Below are 12214 nucleotides of genomic sequence, written 5' to 3' on the forward strand. Positions count from 1 at the left end.
TATTTTTTCCAAACTATTCTTTCAGCCCACAATATGACCAGCTTCATAATGTACGGTAGCAGCAGCAGGGTCTGCTGGCATCATAATTCATAAATCAAAAGTGTAAAAGATATTTTATTGTTAACATAAAAGCAAAATAAAATGGATTTGATTTAACCAACACAATTTGGGAACATGTTTTCTTTATGAAATAGTACAATATAAACTTTAATGGAACACTAATAGAACTTAATGGGTGACAGATCATCCTAAATAATATATTTTCATTTCTTGCACTTATATATATTTTTAAAAAGTCAAATTCTAACTATTTTGACCTCGTTTTTGTTAATATCTGGACTTACGTTTGATTGCAGTGAGTGACGCCATCGCCAGTATATCCACGGTCACAGTGACACTCGTAGGAGTCGGGAGTGTTTCTGCAGGTTGCAGATTTGTGACAGGTGGCCATCCCCAGCCTGCACTCATCAACATCTGGGCAAGACGCATATGACCACTGAGCGGGTTCTGGTGGGAGTCCAGCGAGCGTCAGAGCCCTGGAACACGAAGCGTATCCCCGAACGCCAGAGTAATCTCCAGAGAAGCACCTGAGAGAGAAGGAAGAACTTATCAGGGCAGCTGAATAAATACCTGCTAACCAAGAGTCACTCAGAAAGCAGAGGGATGGAAGGCTGGGAGTTTTATTTCCTTAGAAGACATGATCACACTTTTGGTGTGAAGGATAAATGCACCATGAAAAGCAGTCACCCAGAGAGAGCTTTTGCATAACAAGGACAAGTACCGTATTTATCGGCGTATACCACGCGCCGGCGTATAACGCGCACCTAAATTTTAGGGGAGAAATTTCAGGGAAAAAAGCTGAAATTTAAAATAAACAACTTTGAACTCCGAACATTTTTTTTTAATCAAATGTAGTCTCACCAGTGCCCACAAATGCAGCCTCATCAACGCAGTGCCCACGAATGCAGCCTCGCCAGCGCAGTGTCCTTAAATGCAGCCTCACCAGCGCAGTGCCCATAATTGCAGCATTGCCTTTGCCCATAATTTCAGCCTCGTCAGCGCGCAGTGCCCATAATTGCAGCCTCACCAGTGCCCACATTGCAGCCTCGCCAGTGCCAGTGCCCATAATTGCAGCCTCGCCAGTGCCCATAATTGCAGCCGCGTCAATGCCCATAATTGCAGCCTCGCCAGCGCCAGTGCCCATAATTGCAGCCTCGCCAGCGCAGTGCCCATAATTGCAGCCTCGCCAGTGCCCATAATTGCAGCCTTTCGCCAGTGCCAGTGCCCATAATTGCAGCCTCGCCAGCGCAGTGCCCATAATTGCAGCCTCGCCAGTGCCCATAATTGCAGCCTTTCGCCAGTGCCAGTGCCCATAATTGCAGCCTCGCCAGTGCAGTGCCCATAATTGCAGCCTCGCCAGTGCCCATAATTGCAGCCTCGCCAGCGCCCATAATTGCAGCCTTGCCAGTGCCCATAATTGCAGCCTCGCCAGTGCCCATAATTGCAGCCTCGCCAGAGCCCATAATTGCAGCCTCGCCAGCGCCAGTGGCACTATCCGAATCACTTTTAAAAAAGTCCAGGAAGCAGCGCCGAGAGGTAGAAGGGGGCAGGCGGCGCCGAGAAGGAAGGACAAGCTGTCATCGGAAGTCCCGGCACCTATGATAGACGTTGGCATAGGAGGCGGGACTTCGGATGACAGCGTGTCCTTCCTTCTCCTCGGTGCCACCCGCCCCCTTCTACCTCTCAGCGCTGCTTCCTGGGCTTTTTTTTTTTTATATCGGCGTATAACACTGTTACTTTTTCCTCCATTTTTAGGGGGAAAAAGTGTGTGTTATACGCCGATAAGTACGGTAGTTTTCACAATAGAACAGTTATATCTTAGCTAATTGCATACAATTACCATAAGATGCAAGCTAAGCAACACTGTAGGCAATGGGGTTGATCTACTAAAACTGGAAAGTGCAAAATCTAGTGCAGCTCTGCAAATAAACTAATCAGCTTCCAGGTTTTTTTTTTTTTTTATCAAAGCCTAATTAACCACTTGCCAACTGCCCTAAAGAAGTTATGCTGCTACAGGGTACGGCTGTGCGGCGGATCACGTATATATATATATATATATATATATACACGTGATCCCGCACTTCCGGGTAGCGGGCGTGAATGCATGCTGGTAGTGAAAGGGGGTTTATTCTGTGCTGGCCTACAGTTTTTTTTTTTAAGGATTTTTAATCCTTAAGCAGGTAGCAGTATGACCAGAAGTGTTTCTGATTCCTGATTCCCTTAAGGTGGTTATAACCCTAGAAAAAATAATGCTCCTGTTCCTTTAAAGCATGATAAATAGCACAGTGCTTTTGCAGTGTCATTTTCCCAATACATGTGTTCTAAAATACCTGGTTGATCCTGCCTGTTCCTGGGTCCCCCTATGTGTACTGACTACTCTTATCATGGCTGCTGATCCATGACTTTGTGGTCAGTTTACGTCCATCCGTCATCCCGCTGCGTGTTTAGTCTCTGCATCTCCCCCTCCCTCTCTGTCTGACATTTTTGTAGTGAATGTTGTGAGCCGATTTCCTCCCCTCCCCTCCCCTCCCGCCTCTATTTCCCCGGGGCTGTAAAGTAACATATATATAAATTACTTGTATCTTCTCTGTTTTAGGAAGATATAAACTACAGTGTGTCCGTTTTTATAAAATTATAATGCTATATACCTTCTTGCACAGCCCCGCTGTGTGGTCACATGTCCTCACTCTGCTAGCTAGCATACGTCAGAGGGGAATCATAGCCCCTCCCACTGTACTCCTTAGATTGGAAAGCAGAGCAGAGGGAGGATACATGACAGCACAGCAAAGCTGTGCAAGAAGGTATTTAGCATTATAATATAAAAAAACAAACAAACAAACACATTGTACTTTATATCTTCCTAAAACAAAAGGGGTACAAGTCCTTTGTGAATGTGACTTTACAACTACTTTATTGGACAAGAAAGAAATTACATTTACTGTAATTAGGTTTGAACCATAACCTGGGCTTGAGTGGATGAAACACTCTAAATTTGCCCAACAGAATAAGGACATCATAATTTAAATAGAAGGTGGCCAGCGGTGTACCAATGAACCACAAAATATTTACAAAACTTGTAATCCTGAGCTAGCTCTCTTAGAGTCGGTTCACATTAGCGCGACTTGTCAGGCGACTTGTCAGCCTGACAAGTCGCACTCCCTCTCAGTCCATTGACCGCTACAGGACCCGTTCTAATAGGAGCGACACAAGTCGCTCCGACCTAGAAAAAGGGTCCTGTACTATTTCGGGGCGACCTCGGAGCGACTTGCATAGATTTCCATTATGTGAAGACCCTGCAAGTCACTCCAAAGTCGTGGTGCATGAGACTGACAAGTCGCCTCCCGAAGTAGTAAGGAGTCGTGTCGCCCCAGTGTGAACCGACTCTAAAAGCAAGCAAATAGTTAGCTCTTTAAAAGCAGAAGAGCCTCTACATATTATCCAAGAAGAAATTATATAAATTTCCTTTTAAAGTTTCCCTTTAAGAGGCAATTTCAAATATATAAGGCATCAAGGGGGGTTACAATACTAAGAAAAAAAATGCAAACATTCTTTAAAGGATGAGTTCACTTTTTAAAATAAAATAATAAATGCACATTTTTTTTTGCAGGTAAAAAAATGTGCATTTATTATTTTTTGTTGCAGGAGGCTGTAACATCAGCAGCAGGTCTGTCAGGTCTGCAGATGTGTCAGTGTATCGGCTTGCTCGTTCTGACAGGAAGACTTAAATGAGCTACCACAGCGTTCATTGAAAACTACAAGCCAACACGCGCAAAGGCTGCTGGACTTTGTAGTTTTCCATTAATAGAGGACTGTCTTTTTTAAATTGTGGCAGCAGACACAGGGGGGGAAGATCCCTGGTCTGCTATCACAATGTGGATCGGGAGGGGAGGGCCTGATGCATTCATAACATAGTTACATAGTTAGTGAGGTTGAAAAAAGACACCAGTCCATCCAGTTCAACCTATGATGTGTGTGTGTTAACCGTACATTGTATACCCCTGTATGTTGTGGTCTTTAAGGTGCCCACCTAATAGTTTTTTGAAACGATCGATGCTCCCTGCTGATACGACGGTTTGCGGAAGAGAATTCCACATCCTTACCGCTCTTACAGTGAAGAACCCCCTGCGTATTTTAAGGTTAAACCGCCTTTCCTCTAGTTTTAGTGAGTGGCCACGTGTCTTATTGTATTCCCTTTCTCTGAATAGTTTGTTCCTTATGCTAGGGTTGCCAGTACAGTATTTGTACATTGATATCATATTCCCCCCCAATCGTCTCTTCTCCAGAGAGAATAGGTTCAGTGCTTGTAGTCTTTCCTCATAGCTGATGTCCTCCATTCCCCTAATTATTTTTGTTGCCCTTCTCTGGACTCTCGCCAGTTCCAGCACATCCTTCCTGAGGACCGGTGCCCAGAACTGGACAGCATACTCCAGATGTGGCCGGACCAGAGTCTTGTAGAGAGGGAGAATAATCTCTTTATTTCTGGAGTGAATCCCCTTTTTTATACATCCCAGTATTCTGTTGGCTTTGCTTGCAGCAGCTTGGCATTGCATGCCACTGCCAAGCCTGTTGTCTACCAATGCCCCCAGGTCCTTTTCCATCTTAGATTCACCCAGAATATGGGTGTAACATGTTATGAAAGGTGAACTTATCATTTAAAATTATTCATTTTAAAAAGAACTTGTCATTAAAAAAAATATTCAAGCCCCCAACAGCAGGTGCCAAAAGATTCCTTTACATAACCTTGAGTCCTCAACAGAGCTTCTTGCAATCACCCCAATAGCCTCAAAATCAGGTGCATTGCACCCATCATGCAATGTTGAACATGAGAGTAAAATCTCTGACGCCCACTGCAATTCACTATACACCATTATAAAAGTGCAAAAAGCATCATACACATAATATAACGTTACACATATAATACTTGATAGGATTTTATGGATTATACAAAAACCTTGGACTTTAGAATTTAATTATTTAAAAAAAAAAGGAATAATGTTTTTTTTTGTACAAGCTAAATGACACTATGGCTTTGAAAGGATTTATACATTCTTTAAAGTTGATTAACGTTCCTGTGCTGTGCAATGAAACAAGGTGATCTAATTGTATAGATCCAGCTGACACAATGGAACTCTTTAGCTCTGAAGTGACCCTATATAAATATGTCCATTGACTTACCTCCCCAAGGTGGGATTGTCAGTGTTCCCGCACCAGCCGCACTCAAAGTTTTGCAAACACTCCCGGCAGGTGTTAAACCGGGAGCAGTCCAAACACTGGGGCACAGAGTGGACACTGCAGAGGAGAGAGACATAGGCAGTGGATTTAAGGAGAAATTTGGAGAAAAGCATTGTAAAGATGGCATGACACAATACATTGGTACATACCTGTCGTACCAGTCCCTGCAGTCACCATAAGGATACTTTGCCAGATAAGCAGCAAAGTAAAAGCAGCTTTCAGTAGACTGGCACCAGGCACAGTGACTGGAGTTAGAGAGACATTCAGAGCATGTCCTACGCCTGAAACAAATAGACAACCATTAATAAAAACTTGGGAAAGAAAACCATCAAAAGGCTAAAGTGAAGCCCTCTTTTAGCCACCCACCCTTAAACATATATGCAGTAAATCCAACAGCAACTAGAGGACATAAATAACGTTAGCCAGATACAGAAGACTTGGACATGATTATGAATTAAAAAGATTAAAGTAAATCTACTAAGCAGGGCAATTTGTTTGCTTTTATACCCTTTTCCCAGCAGCACATACTTACACCTTACCTTTACGCTCGGTTCACACGGATGCGTTTTTAAGAGCATCCAATTCACATAACATATGAACCAGACTGGCTTTCAATAGAGTTGGTTCACACATGTCCAGGGTGGCCGTGGTCCGTTTTTGAAAAGGGTCTTGTGCGATTATGGGTGCAAATTCAAGGAAAAATTTGCACCTGAACCGGTGAACAAAACCACACCGGACTCCAAACTGCAAACCGCAGTCGGACATGTGTGAACCTAGCCTAACTCCCCACTGCTTTGTAGAGCTCCTGAGAGTTGAGATGATACCCAGTAATTTAATGGAGGAAAGCCAATTTACTCCATTCACTGAGTTCTTAGTATGTCTATGCTTTGTGATAGTATGTTTTACACTAGGTTGTTCCCGGTACTATGTAGTCCACATTTCTATTACTATCATGCAAATGTTTGTAGCATTGTTATTCCTTATTGTTCATGGCATACCTTTAAATAAAGAATTTAAAAAAAAATAATAATAATATTGTTTTCTTGGTTGGCAAGAGATTCCTGAGTCAATGGGTGTCATTTCTTTGCTCTCAGCAGCTGAACAGAGTTATGGGGGAGCAAAGCCAAGGTGGGTATTGGCTGGGAAGGAACTTGGCATCCAAGCAAACCTATTGACTTGCCCTTAGGGGACAAAGCACAGGTTTGCTATGTCAGATGTTCTGATTAAGCAGAGATTTCTTCTTCTTTTTTTAAGTGTAAGTCTTTTCCTACCTGTGTGTAAGCAATACCAAGGTGTCATTTTCTCATGCAAATAAATCCTAGGGACATTCAAAAGCTATTATACACAGGTCCTCTTATTGTGCCCTGTGGGCCGCGGATTATACTCCCACAGCTCCCGTTGTAGGCGTTTCCCTGGTGGTCTGTTGTCCATAATATTATGTGCTGTTATTAGAGCTGAGCTGTGAGTATATTGGGTAGGGACAATCCAAATTGGGATGGTTACATCCTTCCCTCCCTTGTCTATACATATTACTATTTTTACTCCAATGTTGTCTATAAATTTATTTTTTACAGTGGCATATGATGCATCCACTCCTGAAGAAGTGGAAAGTATTCCATGAAACGCGTAGAGCTTGTTTTTGATGCATTTTTTACTTTGTTTGGTTTTTCATATGCAATTTTGGTAGCTATTGTTCCATCACAGTTTACGCCTAGTCAGCTCTCACTTATAAGACATGTTATGTTTTAACTGCACCATTGACCCATATATCACATGTATGTATCAATGCCATCATGTATTTTTTAGTATGTGTCGATGACATTTGTCAATAAAATTGTTCTTTACAATTTTATCATGTTGTGGACCCACCTGTATATATTAGATATTTCTTATGCAATATTATGTGCCAATCGTCCTCACGCACCTCATTTAAAGTCCCAATTCCCCCCCTTTTTTTCTTTTTTTCCCTTATGGCACTTTTCCACTGCAAGTACCGGCTCGGCTCTACTGGGCCCTGCTTGGCCCGGTTTGCTTTTCCTCTGCTGTTACCGCATGGTACGGTGTTGGAACGGTTCGGTACGGTACAGTATGGTTTGCTTTTCCACTAAAGTAGTACTAAAGTTAAGTGGGTGGGATAACAATGGGTGGGTGGGATTCTCTGACCAATCAGTGGCTAGTAGTGACTGTATGCAAAGGATTGTGGGATATGGTACCGGGTATGGTACCTCTTGGAACCACAATCGAGGTAGTACTGTTTTTGAGAGCTGTACCGTTCGGTTCCATGCAGTAGAAAAGCGCCGCCGTACCGTACCATACCGAACCGTTCCTACACCATACCAGGCGGTACCAGCAGTGGAAAAGCACAAAAGCGAGCCGAACCGTTCGGTTCCATGCAGTTGAAAAGCGCCATTATTGTAAGGGATGGAGGCAATTGCCCATTTTTTACAATTTTATCATGTTGTGGACCCACCTATATATTATTAAATATTTCCTACACTATATTATGTGCCAATTGTCCTCACATACCTATTTTAAGACCCACCCCCTTTTTTTCCATAGCTATTATCCACAGTTCCTCCTCTATTAAGCATGGATGCTATGTACATTCCCTACATGGTGTAGGGCTCCATTTGGCCATTCCCTGGATCATGCAAAGTGAAATTATGACTGCTGTACCGTGAAAATGTGGCATCCTATAGAACTAACTTTCTAAAAGGAGGAGGTTCCAGAACTACCAAAGTGTACTGGGAGCACAGGGGTCATAAAAAAAAAAAAAACAAGTAATAATAAAGAGCACAGTCAGATGAGCTCACAGTTTTAGTGTTAAGTGGAGAGGATGGGGGTCCATCCTGGGAAGAAAAGAGGGTTCTATGTAGATGACATAGAGATAAAGAGATCCTGCAGAAGACCCCTGAAAAAGAAAGAGTTTCCTTTGAAACGCGTTACTGCCCTCTTTCTGTTTCACATTCAGTGTGGTTCCAGCTTGATAGTGGCGGCGAGCACCTCTCCTATCACTTCCAACACCTGTCACCCCGAGCAGCTTTCATTAGATGCCAGCTAGGCAGAAGCTGACCCCTGTGTAAACTTGAACTATCATCTGGAGGGGATTACCTGCATGCGGGTCATGGCTGCGGCACAGGGCTCTGAAAGGAGGGCAGGGGTATGTATTGTACTGTAAAAAAATACAGTATGTCCTACTCCTCTAATAGTGGTTCTGCAACCTGATGGATCAGCAGCAGAATAACACAGTTGATAATATAGGACAGGGATCCTCAAATTACGGCCCTCCAGCTGTTGCGGAACTACACATCCCATGAGGCATTGTAAAACTCTGACATTCACAGACATGACTAGGCATGATGGGAATTGTAGTTCCTGAACAACTGGAGGGCCAAAGTTTGAAGACCCCTGACATAGGAACTCACTACCTTGCAAAAGAACTCACCGATTGCAGGCACGGGGGCATTCCTGGGGTGCTCGTATTGAACCGCTCACTCTTCCTCGGCGGCTGCACAGAGAGTCTCCTTTCTTGCTGCTGTGTATCTGCCATTCACAGTACTGGTCCTGGGAGCACAACAACAATATAATTACCTTTCTATTACAGCTAAGAAACTTTACCTGCTGATGTATATCTAAGCACTTACATTGCTGCAGGCCTCGCAGTCACGGTACTCCTCACACAACTGACAGTGGCTCGGGGACAGTATCAGTGGCGTGTCTTGACAGAATTTTGCCCAATCTACGCCTAGTCTGTGGTGACACGTACGGGTCTTGGAGCACCAACCGCAGCTCTGATCTGCCAGGCAGGCCAAGCAGGAAAGGTAGGAGCAGTCATCGGAGCGATGAGGTTCCAGGAACAGGAAAGAGATCTCCTATACAGCAAGCAGAAAGAAGTGAAAAGTGATTGAATATAAAAGAACTTGGTGAAAATGCGGTTTAGACTTTTGGTACAGTCCCTACTTTCATTAAGTTCCCCCCCCCCCTGAATGACCGGTTTATGTTGAAAATCAAAGTTTAATGCAATTGAATGCAATAAAAGGGAATTATGGGCTTCCTTTTTTAGCTTACTACCATTCCCTGTGAGCTACTAATATATAAAAATATTTCCAGCCCTCTGAGAAGTGTGCCCTTTCTGTGAAAATCAAGGTAAATATTAGTGGGTGGAGCTACAGTCTACTCTGGATTCCTATGCCCACAATCTTGTTGGGATCCACCCCCTTTCCTTCTTCTGTGTTTGACTGATGTCGACTCGGTTGTCTGCTCGCTTCCAAGACTTCACACAGCACAGCTCCTCTTCCCTCCTCACAGCATACAGCTCAGATGGAATTCTCTTACAGGCACACTCTATCTGCACACTGTGTATCTGGATGATATGCTGCACAGCTGTTTTTACACATGTCAAAACTGCAGCATAGCAGGCAGCTACACAGTATGTAGCTAGAGGCTTTCTATAAGAGAATTCATTTGAACTGTGTGTCGTGTGAGGAGGAGGAACTGTGCTGCCTGTGCCAAGGCTGTGTGCGTTAACAGGATGTCAGAAGGAGCTCAATGAACAGAGCATCTATGGAGGATGGGAGGCACAGCCCTCCCCAACACTTCCCCCTAGATCACAGGTGTCAAACACAAGGCCCGCGGGCCGAATGCGGCCCCCCAGGCCATTTCATGTGGCCCTCCCACCTCTCATGCAGCTGTGGCAGCCCCCTTGTCTCTGCCCCCACCTTTTCTCTGTAGTCGGCAACAGAGAGGACAGAACTCCTTTGCCAGATCCTGCACTACTCTGTGCAGCTGCAGAAAGGCTTGTCGTTGCCCCCCCCCCCTCCCACACAGCAGTCCGCATTAGAGAGGAGGCCAGAACTCCTCCTATAGATTGTGCACCTCTCTGTGCAGCCACACCACCTTGTCTCTGCCTCCCCTGGTCTCAGCATTCAGCAGACTCTGGAAGCGGACTCCAGCCCTCCTCTGGTTCTCCTCCAGACCCTGCACTTCTTCCCAGATCCACCCTCTGGTAAGGGGGTGCATTGTGATGTAAGGAAAGGGTGGGTGACTCTTGAATTCTCATGTAAGGGTATAAGGGGGCGTGGGGCTCTGGACATCTAATCTTACAGGTATAACCGGCCCTTTGAGGGAAACCATAAAGCTGATGCGGCCCGCGATAGAAGTGGAGTTTGCCACCCCTGCCCTAGATCAAGCCATGTCTATATCACTTATGTATTTTTCCACTTTTTTTGCAAAAAGAAACAGCACAGTGCCTGAACTTGTGTACTGCTCAGGTGTGCGCCTGCTCACTAAGCACCACCACATCTCCTGGTGGGGGAGAGACACAAAAAGGGGTGGATTGCTAAAGTTGTAACCGCCCCCTCCAAACTTTCAAACTGCAAACAGATCATTACTGGGACCTAAATGAAGCTGATTCATGATTATGGTAATATTGGTTAATCATTTAGCCTATAACATACTTAAAATACAGCAGGAGAAGACAGAAGAGTTAACCCAACACTCTCTATTGCTGCCTGACAGATGTATTAACCAGTTCCTGACCGCCTGCCGCCGATTTACTGCGGCAGTGCGGCTCTAATGCACAAACCGACGTAGCTTGCAGCTTGGGGGCGAGGGCGCGCTCCTGTCGCCACTCCGATGCACAGGGCAGGTGGCCCTGATTGCCACCTGACACCCGCGATCGCTCCTGCTGAGAGAGAAGGACGGTCGGCTGTTGTAAACACAGCTGACCGTTCTTCTCCCTGGAATTATCACAAAGCCCCTGAGATCCTGCTATATAGGATCACAGGTCTCTGTGATAATTTTACAAGCCACACCTCCCCACAGTTAGAATCACTCCCCTAGGCTGACATTTAACCCCTTGATCACCCACAGTGTTAACCCCTTCACTGCCAGTGTCATTATTACAGTAACAGTGCATACTTTTAGCACTGATTACTGTAGAAAATGTCACTGGTCCCCCCAAAAGTGTCAAAAATGTCAGTTAGGGGTCCGATCCGTGCGCTGCAATGTCGCAGTCCTGCAAAAAATCGCAGATCGCTGCCCTTACTAGTAAAAAAAAAAAACAAAAAAACAATAAAAATTACATAAATTTTTCCCGTAGTTAGTAGACACGATAACTTTTGGGCAAACCAATCAAAATACGCTTATTGCGATTTTTTTTACCAAAAATATGTAGCAGAAAACAAATTGGCCTAAAATGTTAAAAAATTTTGATTATTAAAAATTTTTTTTTGAGAATGATTAACAGCAGAATGTGAAAAATATTGAATTTTTTTTCAGAATTGTCGCTCTATTTTTGGGTATAGCGCAAAAAATAAAAATCGCACAGGTGATCAAATACCACCAAAAGAAAGCTCTATTTGTGGGAAAAAAAGGACGTAAATTTCGTTTGGGTACAGCGTCGCACGACCACGCAATTGTCAGTTAAAGTTACGCAGTGCCAAGTTGAAAAAAGTGGCCTGGTCATTAAAGAGGAAGTAAACCCTCCTCAGGAAGTTGTACCTATAGGTAAGCCTATGATAAGGCTTACCTATAGGTACTGTAAATATCTCCTAAACATGTACTGTTTAGGAGATATTTACCTTTAATGCAGCCAGTGACGTCACTGGCGCATGCGCTCTGAAGGAACGGCTGATCGTGCCGTTCCTTCAGAGCCCCGTGCCGTGACCGTCGGCTCCCGCGCGCGTGCGCGGGAGTGACGTCACCGCGGCTCCGGCCAATCAGATGGCCGGATGCCGCGATCCCGGAAGACGGGCGACTGAACATGTCGCCCATCATACAGGTAAGAGAGCGGCACGGCGGGGGCTCGTTCTAAGGTAAGTATTTCATAATGAGCTAGTATGCGATGCATACTAGCTCATTATGTCTTTCTCTTGCAGGTTGTAAAAAAAAAAAAAATTTTCTGAACGAGTTTACAACCTCT

At 44.5% G+C, this 12214-nt stretch overlaps 1 protein-coding gene across 1 annotated transcript in view; it reads right to left on the minus strand.

Annotated features, from left to right (window-relative positions):
- MEGF8 (multiple EGF like domains 8) overlaps positions 1–12214 on the minus strand; it is a 113601-nt gene that overhangs the window by 51001 nt on the left and 50386 nt on the right. Inside the window, exons 17-21 of the mRNA XM_082273582.1 lie at positions 8937–9164; positions 8738–8856; positions 5442–5573; positions 5236–5349; positions 345–587 (exon numbers count right to left, since the gene is read on the minus strand). Of these exons, the coding sequence (XP_082129708.1) occupies positions 345–587; positions 5236–5349; positions 5442–5573; positions 8738–8856; positions 8937–9164 (836 nt within the window). The remainder of the gene's footprint in view (positions 1–344; positions 588–5235; positions 5350–5441; positions 5574–8737; positions 8857–8936; positions 9165–12214) is intronic.

The sequence above is a fragment of the Pelophylax lessonae genome (genome assembly GCF_965119305.1).
Source record: "Pelophylax lessonae genome assembly, chromosome: 12".
NCBI classification, from domain to species: domain Eukaryota; kingdom Metazoa; phylum Chordata; class Amphibia; order Anura; family Ranidae; genus Pelophylax; species Pelophylax lessonae.